Source organism: Belonocnema kinseyi, chromosome 4, assembly GCF_010883055.1.
Source record: "Belonocnema kinseyi isolate 2016_QV_RU_SX_M_011 chromosome 4, B_treatae_v1, whole genome shotgun sequence".
NCBI lineage: Eukaryota > Metazoa > Arthropoda > Insecta > Hymenoptera > Cynipidae > Belonocnema > Belonocnema kinseyi.
The window spans coordinates 33,218,154-33,235,218 of record NC_046660.1 but is presented as its reverse complement, the minus strand read 5'-3'; the positions used below and the strand labels follow the sequence as shown (position 1 = coordinate 33,235,218).

The 17,065-nt window shown below is 27.6% G+C and overlaps 2 protein-coding genes across 3 annotated transcripts in view; one reads left to right on the top strand and one right to left on the bottom strand.

Annotated features, from left to right (window-relative positions):
• LOC117171241 (U1 small nuclear ribonucleoprotein C-like) overlaps window positions 1–8,701 on the bottom strand; it is a 10,183-nt gene extending 1,482 nt beyond the window's left edge. Inside the window, exon 1 of one of the 2 annotated variants that reach the window (XM_033358354.1) lies at window positions 8,407–8,701. The gene's annotated coding sequence lies outside the window, so the exon portion shown is untranslated. The remainder of the gene's footprint in view (window positions 1–8,406) is intronic. The other variant, XM_033358353.1, reaches the window with a different exon arrangement.
• A 161-nt stretch (window positions 8,702–8,862) lies between these two features.
• Window positions 8,863–17,065, top strand: part of LOC117171374 (DNA replication licensing factor MCM4) — a 25,072-nt gene continuing 16,869 nt past the window's right edge. Inside the window, exons 1-3 of the mRNA XM_033358623.1 lie at window positions 8,863–9,072; window positions 12,614–12,915; window positions 16,001–16,893. Coding sequence (XP_033214514.1) covers window positions 8,931–9,072; window positions 12,614–12,915; window positions 16,001–16,893 — 1,337 coding nt within the window. The 5' untranslated portion in view covers window positions 8,863–8,930. The remainder of the gene's footprint in view (window positions 9,073–12,613; window positions 12,916–16,000; window positions 16,894–17,065) is intronic.

Here is a 17,065-nt window from a genome sequence, read left to right as displayed (position 1 = left end):
TATCCACAAACGTCCAAAATATGACAAAATCTGTGAAAAATACTAAATCTCCTATGATTCTAATAAGCTTTCATTCAAATATAGGGAATAGCGCTAGTGGCGTCAGTGTTTCACTTTCTGCCGTCCTTCACAAAACTGACACGGCGCATTCGTATGGCGAGTCACCCCCCTGATTTTAACCAAAAAAGATAAACTTTCAACCAGGGGGGGGGGGGTGCTTCCACGGTACTGCCCAATGCAAAAAATGTGTCACGAGAGTTGAAAACGACCGTGTGGCATCGCGAGAAGTAACTTTGTTCTACAAAACCATGCAGTACCATAGGAAAAATGCATCAAAATTACAAGATATATATGAAAAATCCTTTAAAATTATTTTTTCTTTGAAGTATAGAATCAGGTAGCAAATATGACTTAAATACTTACGTATTTTGTTGTCTAATGTAGGAAAAAGCGGCATAATTGACATAATTCAAACAAACAACAAAATTACATGGAAATTCAAAACTTATAAAAAAACAAATAATGAATACACAAATTAATGAAAAAAAATAATGCCGGAAATATATATTATTATCAAATTATAAAATTTTCCAAATTTCAAATAACGACAAGATTTTTAATTGACAAATAATAAAATCCCGAATTTAAAAATATCCGATACTAAAATTCATCGACTTCAAGACCGACTTGTAAAATAAACCAATTATCAAATTCCCACAAATATTTCAATTCTCGAAATTTATAACTGCTGAACTTAGTTAACTGATTATTAATTTATGAGCTATAATTAGAATTATAAATAAGGCAAACAATTTAATCAATAATTTATTGTTTTCGGAAATTTTAAATTTCGTCAAACTTAAATTTCAGGAATAGAATTATTTATGGGAATTTAACAATTATGATATCTATATATGATAAACAAGGAATATTATAAAATCTAAAATATTGTTTTCTATCACAATGAAATAACGAACTCTTAAATGTGATATTTCTTTAATCAATTACACTTTGTAACGAAGCTAAAATATTTGTATGTCACTCTTAAATAAAGACAATTAACGAATATTTATTTATCTTTGACAACACTCAAATTAATCGAAAATTATTTTTCGAAGTGCTATAATAAATCCATGTTAAGATTAAATTCTGAGAATTGAAAACAAGAAAATAAGTATTATCACCTTGTTTTTAAATTTATGTCAATATAATTTTCATAAGATTCTTGAGAAAATTTTTAATAATTTTAAATATTTCAGACGTGTCAGAAAAGAATCTAGAAGATTTTAAAGCAATTTTTTTATTATATAGGATTTTACAAAATATTATGACAAATTCGAGTTTTTTTAAAAGATGGATAGAACTTTTAGAAATTGGGAAGGAATCAAGAAATATTTGATAAATTTTCGAATTTTTTTTTAAAGTTTTCAAATATTTGTAATCTATTTCAAAAGTCATAAATTCCTGAAAACATCTTCAACTGACACGAATTTTTCTTAAAATTTTCAAATCATTCCAAATTAAAAAAAATTACTTTACAATCTTCTAAATTTCCCCAGAAATTTTAAGAAAATTTCTTTATTCGTTTGCAAACTTTCAAAATTCTTTTAAATCCTACAAAATATTTCTTGAATGTCCCGATTTTTGTTCTTTTTTATTTTGCAATCTTACCAAATTGAAACATTTTGTTTAAAATCTTCTAAACTCTTTTTAGAAATTTTAGGAAATATAAGAACAATTCTTTTTTTTTTAATCTTGCCAGACCATTTAAGTCTAAATCTTCTAATGTCTAAAAATTATTCAAATTTTTCCTGAATTTTTTTATTTATTCTGCAAAATTTTTATAATTGCCTTAAAATCTTTCCGATTCTTCATTGACTATTTTTGAAATCTTCTAAAATCTTTTAAAATAATCTCTTCAAATTAATTTTTCGAAATAAAAAATTATTTTAATTTTTCTTAGGAACCTTAAGAAATGTCTTTCATTTTTATGAAACTTTACAAAATTCTTAAAAAATCTTTACAAGTTTTAATTAATTTTGCATCGCTTCAAAACATTTGAATATCTTTTAATCTTACTCAAATTTTGTTTCTAATGATGTAATATGGCAAAATTTTGCCTAAAAATCTTTCACACTTTTTGAAGATTTTAGGAAATAATTCAAAATGTTTTGTCACCTTTTTTTCGATTTTTTCTTGAAATTCCTTTCAAAAAAATCATTTAAAAATTTCCCATGAATTTTAAGAGCTTTTTTTCACACTCGGACAAAATTCAGTGTACCTACAAATTTGGAAACCTTGAAACATTAAAAAAATTGTCTCAAAGTCGTCGGGTATTCTCCGAGTTCACTTTTATAACCTGATTTTCATACCGGAGTGATAATTAATGGAAATGACTCGATACATAAATAGAAAAACACTATTAGAAAAATCCAGCGTGTCATTTTCACAATAATTACATAAATAAAACGTTTTCTTGATATTTTTTTAAGTTTGTAACGGCTCAACATGACAAAAGACATGACAGTCAAAACAACTAAAAGAAAGTTACTGCTAGCGCCGCCGCACAGTGGTCTGGAATAGGAATTTACTGTTCATAATCACCCACATGTCGTATTTCTTAATCGATCTAAAAGTTTTTTTTTTAGAAATGATCAGCAATTAATTTTTAAGAAAATTGTGGTTTGCTTTTTTAAAAATTTTTTCACAGAGCAACAATACATAAACAAATATAGTGACAAAATTGACAATTTTAACTTTGCGAATTTTTATATAATAATATAATATTTAACTTAATTATTATAAATAATTTTTATAAGCAAATTCTTATTAGTGTTTTTTTATCATAGAAAAAATCGTTTATTTCACGTTAGTTGCTAATATTTTTCATAAGAGTCATAATTTGTAACAAAAAAATTAGCATGAGTTAACAACTATTGTTTATAACAATTTAGTTAAACAAGTCTCATAATTGGCCGTTTCCTCGTAGAAAAAAATGTTTTTTTCTTCAATAATTATTAGAGTGACATTTATTGTGGTGACTAACCAACGAAATTAAATAAAGAATAATTTATATGATTGTTATAAACAATTTTTTTAACAAAACTATAATTTATTTTTTTTACACGCAAAAAGGACGGTTTTCCACTGAAATTATCCGACAATAAAATAACAGTGATTCCAAAATTGGATATGGGACATTAACAATAGTTGTTAACTCATGCTAATTTTTTTGTTACAAATTATGACTCTTATGAAAAATATTAGCAACTAGCGTGAAATAAACGATTTTTTCTATGATAAAAAAAACACTAATAAGAATTTATTTATAAAAATTGTTTATAATAATTAAGTTATATATTATTAAAATTAATTATGTTCTATGAATGGATGTGGAATAATTCCGGCTGATAGTGAGTTTCTATCTGTATTTTTTCTTGAGATAAAAATTCACAAAGCTAAAATGGTCGATTTTGTCACTATATTTGTTTATATATTGTTGCTCTGTGAACAAAATTTTAAAAAAAGCAAACCACAATTCTCTTAAAAATTAATTGCTGAGCATTTCTAAAAAAAAACTTTTAAATCGGTTAAGAAATACGACCTGTGGGCAATTATGAACAGTAAATTCCTATTCCAGACCACTGCGCGCCGCATGGCCGTTTTCAACACATGGGCCATTTTCAACTCTCGATGACAGGAATCTGCTTTCAACAAAGAAAAAACGAATTTTTAAAATACATTTAAATTTTCAACCAGAGTTGAACTGTAAAATAAAAAAAAAAGATTGAACTTTAACCAAAATCAGTAGCAGTTTCAAACAAATAGTTTAACTTTATAGCAAAAAAGACGAATTTATAACATAATATTTGAAGTTATGGCTAGATCGTTGAATTTTAAATCAACAAAGATGAATTTAAACAAAATGTTCGAATTTATAATAAGTATCTCTGAATTATATCTCGGGTGTCTCCACTCTGTTTGTAATTATAATATTATGGTGCACATTTGATAAGCACTTTGTGTCCTCATTATGACTAATTGGCAAATGTATTTGCTTTCTCACAGAGGAAGTTAAAATAAAAACATACAAATCCAATAGGTCAATCAAAATGTTTCGATTCCATGAGCTTTTTCTATAGTTGCATGGATTTGGCATTTTTATACACAAAAGTATTTCTGCTTTAGACAGATTTTTCACATTGGCTGAATCTGGTGGTCCCGAAAGTTTCGGGGAGTTGGAAAAGGGGATGGACTAGTCGTTTCTGAAAAATAATTGACCACACTTACCAAATTTCGGGATGACACGTTCCTTCGTTTCAAATTATATAAATGGATATAACTTTCGTACTCATAAATACAAAGTACTAATATTATAGTTCAATCGAAATGTCTCAAATAATGAATTTTTGCATTTTTAATGCAAAAATCCATTTTGAAAATAGTAAAAAGGACCAGAACTTGCTTATACTTTAATAAAATGTATTAACATTATAGCAGGGTATCCAGGGATTCCATTTCAATGATAGCAGAGTGTCCGGCGAATAATTTTTAAAGAAAGCAGAACCATAAATAAAAAAATTCCTAATTGTTTGCGGGCATAAGTCGTCTTCGAAATTCATAAAATCTTCTAAATCTTTGTGAATTTTTTTGAATCACTTGAAGTACTCCAAGTCTTTGTGAAATCTTGAAATTGCTGGGAATTTTTTAGAACTTTTTGAATTTTCGTGAAATCTTTTTTATACATTTAAAATCATTAAAATAACATTAATCTATGTAAAATCTTTTAAAATCTGGTATATCTTTTTTAAATTTTGTTGAAGGTTTTAAAATCTTTGAAATCTGGTGTACTGTAATAGTTTTTCAAATCTTTTGAAATCTTTTAAACCTGTTGTACTATACCCTACTTCACATCTTTGAAATTCTTGTATCCTTAAAATATTTTTAATCTGTGTAACATCGGTTAAAGGCCAAAATTTTTGATATAGTTTTTCTAAAATTTTTGAAATCTTTCGAAAGTTTCGATATTTTAAAAAAGGTTCGAAATCTGTTGTACATGCCTTTTTTAAATCTTTGAAATCCGTGAAATCTTTATATAATGTTCAAAATCCTTTAAAATATTTTGAAACCTTTAGTGATGTTTCGTAATACTACATTCAAAACCCGAGTGGCGAGAAGAAAACCGAGTTGTAAGTTTAATATATAAAAATGCACACTTTAACATTCTATATTAGCAGAGACAAAATTAAAAACTTATAAAATTTTTTAAAATGTCGAAGTCTGCACGTTGCAAATCTATAAAATAATTTGTAAAGTCTACAAAAAGTGCATAAAAGTCTCATTATTTATTCTGCAATGAGTCAATGATAAATTATATCTTCATAAATAAAAAATTTTCAGTAGCAAGATTTCTTCTATGCGATGCTTCTTTCATACTAGACAAAAAGATATACATCCTTTTTCGCATTTTAATAAAAATAACTGTTATAAAGGAAAAAAATGAATTCAAGATTCTTATGAAAAATTCAAGGAGATTTCCAGGTTTTCCAGGTTGAAAAAAAACCAAGGAGAATTTCAAGTTTTCAAGGTCACTGGATACCGTGTACAGGACATAGGTTTTTCGTTTTTACCGTTTCACAAAAAATGCGACATCCACGCGCACACATGCATCCGGACAATTTCTTAGATCTTATAATATTGTTTTAGACGATTTTTAATTCAGGAAAGTTTAATTAAATGAATTTAAATTTTGTCGAAACTGTTACAATTACAAAGCTTCCTCTATGCAGAATCAAAATTTTTAAATAAGTGGTTTTTACCAGTTTTGTCAAATTAAAAGAAATTTTCAGGCCTACGAGCGACATTCTGAGTTCAAGAAGTAATTTTTTAATGGAAACCTAGAAAACTGATAATTTATTTCAAATGCTCAATATTGCACATTTTCAAATTGGACACAATAACCCACTAAGGGGTCACCCATAAGATACGTAAAAGAGGTGGAGGGGGGATCTTTACTGTTTCGTAATATTTTTAACAAATCAACCTAGTAGGAAATCCAAATGTCAAAAATTATATTATATAACATCAAAGTTTAGTAATTTTACAATAAAAGATTGTAATAATGTTACAAGCATCTCAAAAGATTTGATAGAAGTTAAACTATTTGAAGGAATATCATTATATTTTATGTAATTTCACCGGATTTTATACTAGTTCCATTTTAACGAATTTATTCACAAGAATTGACGTTTTTCAAAGATTTGAAGAGAATTTAGAATATTTCAAGGTATTTCAAAAATCACGCGGTTTTGAAGAATTCCCTAGGATTTTGGAAGATTTGGGAGACTTTTAAAGAGCCTATAAGGTTTCGGACTTTATGAGATTTCAGTAATTTTAAAGGGCCTTGATAACGTATTTTAATGAATTTCCCAGGATTTCAAAGGATTTGATAAGAAATTTCATGGGAAATTCACAAGAATTGACGGATTTTAAAGATTTAAAGTGAATACAAACTATTTCACGAGCTTTAAAAAATTTCAATCATTTTAAAAGATTTAAAAAAAAATGACATGCGGTTTTAATGAATTTTGGAAGGATTTTACATGCAATGTAAATTTTTAGGATATTTTCACAGATCCCAAGGGATTTCATAAGGGTTTTATCAGATCTCCAAAAATCGGAATAATTTTAAGGCGTTTTAAAGGTTCTCAATAAGGTATCTTAAATAATTCTCTGTGAAAGGATTTCATAAGACCTCAAATATATCAAGGACTTTCAAGAAATATCAGATTTCATGTAACTTCACGGGATCTCAGAATATTTTAATAAAAAGTTTTAAAGAATTTATTCACCAGAAACTTAGGACTTTCAAAGTATCTCTAAGATTTGTAGAAAATTTCAATATTTTAGGACATTTCCAAGGATTATAAGAAATTTGAAAGATTTTAGGATACTTTCACAGATTCTAAGGAATTTCAATAGATTCGAAGAATTATAAAGATTTTAAGGTAGTTTGAAGGATTCGAAGGAATTTCTAAGTATATTATCAAATCTCCGAAGATTTTAGTAATTTAAAAGGATTCCAAAGGCTCTCAATAAGGTATCATCATATTCCATGCAACTGCACGTTATTTCAAAGCATCTCAAAGATTTTCAATATTTCAGGGTATTTCCAAAGATTTTAGGATATTTTAAAAGATTCCAATCAATTTTCAAGACCTTTAAAAATGTCAAGAGATTTCGAAGGATTGGAAATAGTTAAGGGCATTTTAAAGGATTCTAATGCAATTTCAAATAATTGATTCACAAGAACTAAAGGATTCCATATAGTTTGAATTTCTTTTTCATTTGAATAAAATCTAATTACTTCGTAATCCCGGCGTCTCAAGTAATAAGTAATTCAATTGCACTTAACAAGATATGGTTGAGAATATTTGGAAAATTACAGAACATTGAGGGGGGGGGGGCAACCACTTTTTCACGGCTTGTTGCACGGGGAAGGGCAGGGGCAACAAATGGGAAAAATGTGTTACGAAATTTATGGATAACCTCTAACAAATAACAAAAATTTCTTCGGATTTCGTATCAAAAATAATTCCTAAGAGTTTGATATATGTGAAGAAACGATTATTGTCAAAAATACCCAAACTGCCATTGAATGTTTAACAAAGATAAAAGCATATTCAATTATATGACAATAAAACAAACATGCAAGAAACGTTGAATTGAATCACTGTTGAAATGAAATAAAACTTTACTTTTCAGAAAATCATTACATGAAACAAAAAACACTTTCAAAAATATTTCTCGATCATTTTCTGGAAAATGTGAATAGTTAATGTTATATAATTGTCTGGACTCCCAATTCTTGTACACATAAAATCGTAACAACATTTCTGATATTACGATGTTATTTTTTACAATATAATTTCCTCACAAAAAATTATGGTTTCACCAAGAAAAAAATATCTTGGAATTTTATTTTACCATGTCCAGGTAAACATTGGTAAACGTTTCAGGATTCATGACAAATTAACGAAATCTTCGTTTCAAGTTGGAGAACAAATTGAAAGTCACGTACATCTTGTTTTGATGTAAAAATAAACATGATTTTGCATTCAAAATACAAATTGCAGCCGTAAATAATTCAGAAGTCAAAAGTATACTAAAAGGGGGCTTAGGTCTTACTTCATAAAAAACTATTGGACAAATAATTCATTAAAGCTTTTTAATGCGCACTGCCCATGATTACGGACTTCTCTGTAACTCTAACCACTTTTCCAGCTCGTTCAGAAGCAACGTTACAAAACAGGACATTTTCAAGAATGCTATAGGTTCTTATCACAATTCTGAAACACTCAACAATCGAACCAAACAATTTTATATTTCAATTAAAAGCATACATACCTTGAAGTTTTTAAGATCCGCCAATAAATCAATATGTGAAGATTTTACTTCTTTTTCGCTCAAACTTTGAATACACTGTTTAGCCCTCTTTATTTTCCGAAAAATTCAGAAAAACTATAATAGAAATGAACAAGGAAGCCCTTATTTGTACAGATTTATAGGTTATGTCGTAGTTGATGCATTTTGTGGACAAAACGTCTGACAGTCGACACAAGTGCCCTCTAATTGCTCATGCGCAGAAAGAATTAAAGAATGTTACGAATCACGATTCTTTGATTTTATTTATATTGGTAGAGTGCGAAATATTTTATATTTTATATTTGTGTCTTCTGATGAATAATGTCAACTTCTGAATAAAATGCATATATGAATTGAAACAAATTAAACATGGGTTTGGTTAATACGTCAATGCGCATGCGCGAATGTCAGATGGCCATTTTTTCGCGGGAAACGTGTCTATCGTCTCGTGGAGGAGAAACGCTAAACGCTTTCAAGTATAAATATTGTTTAAAGTAAAAAATAAAATGTCGAGTCCTATGAGACCACCACCTACACCAACAAGATCAGAAGGTAGAACTCCTCGTCGGTCTCAGAGATCACCAAGTGTACCAAAATCCCCATCTGTAAATGGGACTGCAAACGCAAATATTACACCTTCAAAGTCAGGTTAGGAAACGCATCTTGTATATTTTCATAGAATATGACTAAATTTACTTTAATTGTGATACTGTGACTTTAGCTCGAGATGAAAAAATACCTTAATTGAAACTATTTTCTTTGACTATAGATTTTCTATTTGTATAATCGCAAAATCTTTATTTTTATCAGCTATAAATTCCTTTGTGTCTCATTCCTATTGTGAATATTAAAAAATAATTTGTTATATCTATTTTACCGTTTTATAAATAAGGGGACCGATATTCATTCTTATTACATGCTAATATTTATTTTGTATTAAAAGTAATTTGAGGGTTATTTAATTGCAAAAGTGTTGGGAAGTCTGTTTTCATTTATTTGAATGATTTCATTATTATGATAAAATGCTCCATTTGCAACTTAAGTATTTTAAATATCCTTGATATTGAATTTGATTTATTTTTAATTCCATGCTTATAAAACATTTATTTGATTAAAATCCGAAGAGCAATTTAAATCTTTTAGTATTTTTAACAATCTTTTTGTATTTCCATATTTAAAATTCGGTAAAGAATGTTTTAGGGATACTTTTTTTGCGATATTCGATTCACAGATTTTTTTAATCCATTTTCCGGACTACAATTTGTTAGGGGCTATCCATTCAACTTTCTTTTTGGACTTCAAATAATTATAAAATGTTGAGAAGTTGTCTAAGATTTCAAAAATGCCTGTAATCCGATTGCAGACGGATTAAAAAAATATTTCACGAATATTTAAAAGTATTTCAGAGATTTCAAGCGGTTTTAAAAGACTTTACAAACATTTAAAAAGATTTCGAGGATTTTGAAGATTTCAAAGGGGTTTAAAAATGTTACGCCAAGATTTAAAAGTATTTCAGATATTTCAAGCGGTTTCAAAAGACTACAAAGATTTTAGAAGAATTTCAAAAGATTTAAGACTATTTCATAAAATTTCATGGATTTTAAAGACTACACAAGGATTTAAAAAATATTTCACAAAGATTGAAAACTATTGTAAATATTTCAGAAATATTTCAAATTTTTCAAAAGATTTTGAGAATATAAAAATTTAAACAATTAGTTAAAAAATGTTTCACAAAGATGCTAAAGTATTTCATAGATTTCAAAAGCGTTGAAAAGAATTCACAAAGATTCAAGAAAGATTTTAAATCTTTCAAAAAATTGTAAGCATTTTAAAGGTTTCAGAAGGATTTAAAAAAAAACAGTTCACAAATATTTTGAAGTATTTCAAAGATCTCAGAAATATTATAAAAGATTTAAAAATATTTCAGTAAGTTTTAAAAGATTTCGAGGATTTTAAAGATTGTGCAAGGGTTTAAAAATATAATACGCAAATATTTTGAAGTATTTCATTTATTTCAAATGGTTTCAAAAGACTACAACTATTTAAGAAAGATTTCAAATATTAATAAATTTTTAAGATTGCAAGGATTTTAAAGATTGTACAAGGTTTTATAAAATATTTCACAGATATTTTAAAAGGTTTCAAAAGACTTCACAAAGATTTTAAAAATATTTCAAAATATTTCAAGGCCTTTAAACATTACACAAGGATTTAATTTAAACAATATTACATATAGATTTAAAACTATTTAAGAGATTTCAGACGGTTTCAAAAAACCGAAAAAAAACCGGCCTGAAAATTTTATTTTGATGTGCGATATCATTAGTTGTATTGGAGTGATAATTTGAAAAATACTATCAAATTCTAAAATAACCTTTAAAGTAGAACTGAGGAATTTAATAAAATTCAACAGTACGGATATTGTTGGAAGAAAATTCAATGACTCATTTCTTGATATGTATAGCAAATGGTGAATTCGCCATTTTTTTCTTTGAATTATTGACCTGAAAAACCTGGAAAAGACCTTGAAATTTGTTTATAAGAATCGCTAGACAGTCTGATCAAAGAAAAAGTTATATCTTAGCGAAATTTATGTGTTTTATCTATAGCTCTACTTACTACTACACAAATTTAAATTGCGTTTAAATTGTGCTTCTGTTTGGGATTGCTATGGAAAAGCCAGAACAAATATTTGTTTGATAATTCTTGAATTTTATTTAAAATTCGTCTTTTTGGTAGTAAATTAACCTTTTTGTTTAAAAATGTATCTTTTTAATTAAAACTGCAAATTCCTTATTGAAAATCCCAGATTTTTTTTGAAAATTCGTTTTTTGCGGTAAAAAATTAATCTTCTAGTTCAAAAATTCATCTTTTTCATTACAAATTGAACAACTCGGTTTTAGAGTTGAACATGGTTTTTAAAAACTAGAAAATTGGTTTTTTCTGTTTTTTAAACTCAAATTTTTTTTGAGAATTCTTGAATTTTATTGTAAAATGGTCTTTTTGGTAGTAAATTAATCTTTTTTTAAAAATTTTTTAAACTAAAACTTCACCCTTTTGATCGAGAATTCTTGAATTTGGTCAAAAATTCGTTTCTTGTCGAAAAAATAATTATTCGTGTTCAAAAATTCATACTCTTGATTATAAATTTAACGAATCGGTTTTAAACTTGGAACACATTTCATAAAAACTAGAAAATTGTTTTTTCTTTTTTTCTTCAAAACTCAAATCTTTTGTTGAGCGATGTTGCATTTTATTAAAAATTCGTCTTTTTGGGAGTAAATTAATATTTTTGTTTAAAAATTTATTTTTTTTTAGTTAAAACTTTAACTTTTTGGTTGAGAATTCTTGAATTTGATTAAAAATTCATTTTTTGTCGAAAAAATAATTCTTCCTTGATTAAAAATGTAAAACTCGGTTTTAAAGTTGAACATATTATTCAAAAAGTAGAAAATTTGTTTTTTCTTTCTTTCTTAAAAACTTAACTTTTTGTTGGATAATTCTTGAATTTTATTGATAGCTCGTATTTTTGGTAGTAAATTAATCTTTATATTTAAAAGTCCTTTTTTTTGGTTAAAAACTTGAATTGTGTTAAAAAATCGTTTTTTGCTGTAAAAAATAATTCTTTTTGTTTAAAAATTCATCTTTTTGGTTAAAAATTAAACAACTCGGTTTAAAAGTGGAACTCATTTCATTTAAATCAGAAAATTTGTTTTTTCGTTCTGAATAATTCAAATTTTCGTTTGAGAATTCTTAAATTTTATTGAAAGTTCTTCTTTTTGGCAGTAAATTAATCTTATTGTTTAAATGTCCTTTTTTTAGTTGAAAATTCGTTTTTTGACGAAAAAAGAAATCTTTGTTTTCCAAAATTCATATTCTTGGTTAAAAAATTAACTACTCGGTTTTAAAGTTGAACTCATTTAATAAAAATTAGAATTTTTTTTCTTTCTAAAAAATTCAAAATTTTGTTTGAGAATTCTTAAATTTTATTGAAAATTTGGCTTTTTGGTAGCAAATTAATCTTTTTGTTTAAATATTCATCCTTTTTAGTTGACAATTTTTCAATTCTTTTTCCTTTAAATTACTCAAAGTTTTACGAAATTTGAATAAGTACCTCTTTATAATTATTCCTTTAAAAGAGTCAATTCGAAATGATGCCACCTAATTTAAAATGAACTAACGACAGGTCCAAGCAATGGATCAGTGGACACTCCTCTCAGATGGGGAGGACGTCAAGTCCCAGGAACGGTGGCAGAGTCGTCGGAAGGTCAAACCGTCCCAGCTTCTTCGCCAAATCGACTTTTGCAAACGAGTCCAATGGCCGCTGGGATGAGCGAAATTGATCTTTCGTCTCCCTTGAATTACGGAACTCCTAGTTCCCTGGGATCCATCAGAACACCTAGAAGTGGAATCCGAGGAACTCCGATCAGACAGAGACCGGATATCAGAGTCGACAAGCGCCTCAGACAAGTGAACGTTGCAGATCCAGTGAGTTACAAATAAAACGATTATCTGTTAATAAGAATTGTTGCAACACCTGAAAATGGCATGGAATTTTTAAATCGTTCTGTGAAACCGAAAAAAAATTTATGGAATTGAAAAAAAAAATGACTGGATTAAGTCTTAGTCATTATTTTAGTAGTTCACGGTGAATTTTAAATTTGTGAATTGATTTTTTTACCAATGAAAATAATATAGGTTTAGTTGCGAAATTTTTTATAACTTTATAAAAATATTAGTGAGAATTGTTTAGAATTCAATAATTATTGAAAAATCCGTCATATCACCTGGTGGAAATAATTTCTATGAATTTTTACGAAAACTTTAATGGATATTTATGAACATTTTAAAGAATATCTACAAAAATATCTACAAAAATATCTATGCATGTTTAAAAAAATTTATATTAATTTTAATGCATTTTGGACTCTGAAAAGTTTTTTTTCGTAGAAAGTGCCGATAGAAAAAGTCAGATTTTTGACGTAAGTAGTGGTAGTATGTTCTAGTTTGATTTTTAATTACATTTTTTTCTTGAAAGTATATTTTTGGTTTAAAAATAATTCATTTTAAAGAAAATTTTTGACAACTTTTTTCTCTTAATCCGTCGGATTTGAAAAGAAAACTCAGTTTTACTTTTTATCAACCCGGTAAAATACGTGTTATTTCATTTCCTTTAAAATGATACTGTGTGCATTTTTTGTATTTGGTATTTACATGTTTATTTAACTTTGCATATAAAATTGTAGAAAAATTATCGGTTTGGAGTTCTACATTTTCTTAAATTTTCAAAGAAATTTGCCATCTTACATTTATTAAACTTTGTAGAAATTCGTACTTTGTTAAAAAAGCCTATTAAAATCTATGAAAAGCTATAAACCTTCATTTTGGAATCACAGAATTTTATATTTCTTCTTAGAAAATATCATTGATTCGTGTGTATCGAAATTTGTCATTTTAGAGGAAAAATTATAATAACTTTTGAAAATGACAATTTATTTTTGTAGATTTTCATAATTTTCTAACAGAAAATATGATTTTTTAAAGAAATATATAATTTTTTAACCAAATAGTTTAGTATTTGACTTTGTAACTGGAAAATTCAGGAAAGAATTATCGTTTTTATTTTAGAACGGAGTTTTCGTAAAGAAATATAACTTTACTTGGAACAGGGAATTTTTTACATGGAATGGGCATTTTTTTAAAAGAATTATAATTCGGATTTAGAAGAAAGGAATTCAAAAAATCTCTCTTCAAGGTTAGAATTCGTTACAATTTGAGTTCGCTCTTTTAAATTGTAGATAAAGAAAGTACTTTAAGCAGTTTTTAGAGTAGAAGTCGTATTTCAAAGAAGAAATATTTCTGAATTATAATAGATTTTTTTTATATTGTTCGTTGCGAATTAAGCTTTTTAGTTAAAAATTCAACTGGTTGGTTAAACGTTAAACTCTTTTGTGAAAAATTAATTTCTTTGATTGAAGCTTCATCGTTTTAATTTAAAGTTCATCTCTGGTTAAAAATGTAACTACTTTATCAAAAATCAATTTATATTTTTTGGTGAAAATTCAATTATTTAATTGAAAATTGATATTTTGCATTTAAAAATTGAACTATTTGTTTGAAAATGTATGTACATTGTTTAAGATTTGTTTTTATTTGTAGAAGATTAATTTTTGTTGAAAATTCCTCTTTTTGGCATAAAATTAAACTATTCCAGTCGAAGTTTCATTATTTTATTTAAATATTTATAAGTTTGGTTGAAAACTAACTTCTTTAACTGATAATTGAACTATTTCATTTTTCTATCCAACTACTTCGTTGAAAATCCATGTATTTTGTTAAAACATCAATTTCATTTTTGGTAGAATATTATCTTTTTCTTTGAAAGTTAATCTTCTTGTTTTTACAAAAATTTTATTATTTAATTGTTGGTTGATACGTTATATTTTTTAGTTGAATCTTCGTCTTTTTTGGTAGAAATGAATCTTTGTGGTTGAGAATTATTCTTTTTTGTCGAAAATTCAATTTCATTTCAGTTAAAAATGAATCTTTCTAGTTCAAAATTAAGTATTCCAGTTATTTTATTTTTAGTTAGTTATTTTATTCGAAAATTCATCACTTTGTTTAAAAATGTTACTTTTTTTTTAAGTTAGTTTTTTTTAATTATTTAAGTTTTGGTTAAAAATGGTTCTTTTTTAGTAAATTTTTTTTATTACAACTATTTCAGTTAAAGATTCATTGTTTCAATTGAAAACTCTTATGTTTGGTTTTTAATTCATTTTTTAAACTAAAAATGTTACTATTCCATTTTCGGTTGATTCTTATTCTTTTTTTAGTTCAAAATTCAATTATTTGGCTGGAAATTTGTCTTCTTCAATACAAAAATTCAAATATTTTGTAAAAATGCATGTATTTTTTGAAAAAATGTAGTCTTTGGTAGAAAATTAATCATTATTTTAAAATTAATATTGTTGTTTAAAAATGAATCTTTTTGGTTAAAAATTCAAGTATTCCACTTAATAATTCATCACTTTGGTTGAAAATTAAACTATTTTGTTGGAAAACCGTTTTTTTTTGTGTGTTAAAAATTAATTTTGTCAAATGAAAGTTTAACTGTTTCATGTTTGGAAAAAAATGAAAATTTTTTTATTAGGAAATTTAGGTATTTGTTTCAAAATTCATGTATTTCGCAATATTTTGCTCAGTTGTATTATTAGAATGAACGTCATGAAGTAAAATAAATGTTTGAGTTTGGCGGCAAATATGAATATATTACTTTTATTTGACCGGGACATGACCAGGAGTATGAAATCGTCCGCCGAATCGCCACCCTGTTAATAGATTTCACAGTTTTTCTTACAACTTTTTTGTCCGCGAGGCCTTGAATCGATGAATAATTGTAGAAGAAATTGTAATTAATTTTGTTTGCGACCAGTAGAATATGTTGAAATTGATTAGAACTGACTGGAATTAAACCAGACTTTAGTAGAAACTTTGTTTATGAATAGAGGCGTTTCAAGTGACTGGAGAAAATTAAGCTTAATATTCAAATAATAATAATTTTGTCTTTCAACAGGTGCCCGAAGAGGCGGTTCCAGGAACATCCGAGAGCGAAAATGCAGGCCCAAATCTGGTAATATGGGGAACCAATGTCGCGGTGCATCGCGTCAAGGATCAATTCAAGCGCTTTGTGTCTCGTTTCATCGACCCGGAGGCGGAAAATGACGAATTGCCCGAAAACATGGACTTGACAGAGCCACTTTATTTACAAAAATTGAATGAAATTCACACCTTGGAGGAGCCTTACTTGAACGTGAACTGCACTCACATCCAGCAATTCGATCAGCAATTGTACAACAATCTCATATGTTATCCACAGGAAGTAATCCCGGCATTGGATTTCGCAGTTAATGAAATGTTCTTTGAGAAATACCCGGCCGCTGTTCTCGATCATCAGATTCAAGTACGGCCTTTCAATGTTGCCAAGACGACAAATATGCGACTCTTGAATCCCGAGGATATAGATCAGCTGATTACCATCACAGGAATGGTTATTCGTACCTCGAATATAATTCCGGAGATGCGAGAAGCTTTCTTCAAGTGCATCATTTGCTCGTTCACGACAATGGTAGAACTTGATAGCGGTCGAATCCAAGAGCCCACTGTCTGCACCCACTGCAATAATAATTTCTGCTTTTCTCTCATTCACAATCGCAGTCAGTTCTCTGACAAGCAAATAATCAAGCTTCAAGAATCTCCGGACGATATGCCAGCCGGCCAGACTCCTCACACTGTCAGTCTTTTCGCTCACAATGATTTGGTGGATGCCGTTTCTCCTGGAGACAGAGTCGCCATTACGGGCATATATCGTGCTGTTCCGATGCAAGTTATTCCGAGAGCGTCAAATGTTCGCTCGGTTCTCAAAACGCACGTCGATGTTGTTCATTTCAGGAAGCAGGATTCAAAGAGGTAAATATTAGTTGAGAGATTTAAGGGCATGTGACACAGCTAAATACCTATATTTTTTTTTGTAAATAAATTTTTTTGTAAATAAAATATCGAGCTGAAACTTTGGGAAATGTATTAGAGTACAATAAAGTACGTTTAGATACTGCATTTTGGTAGGAACTTCACTGAAAAT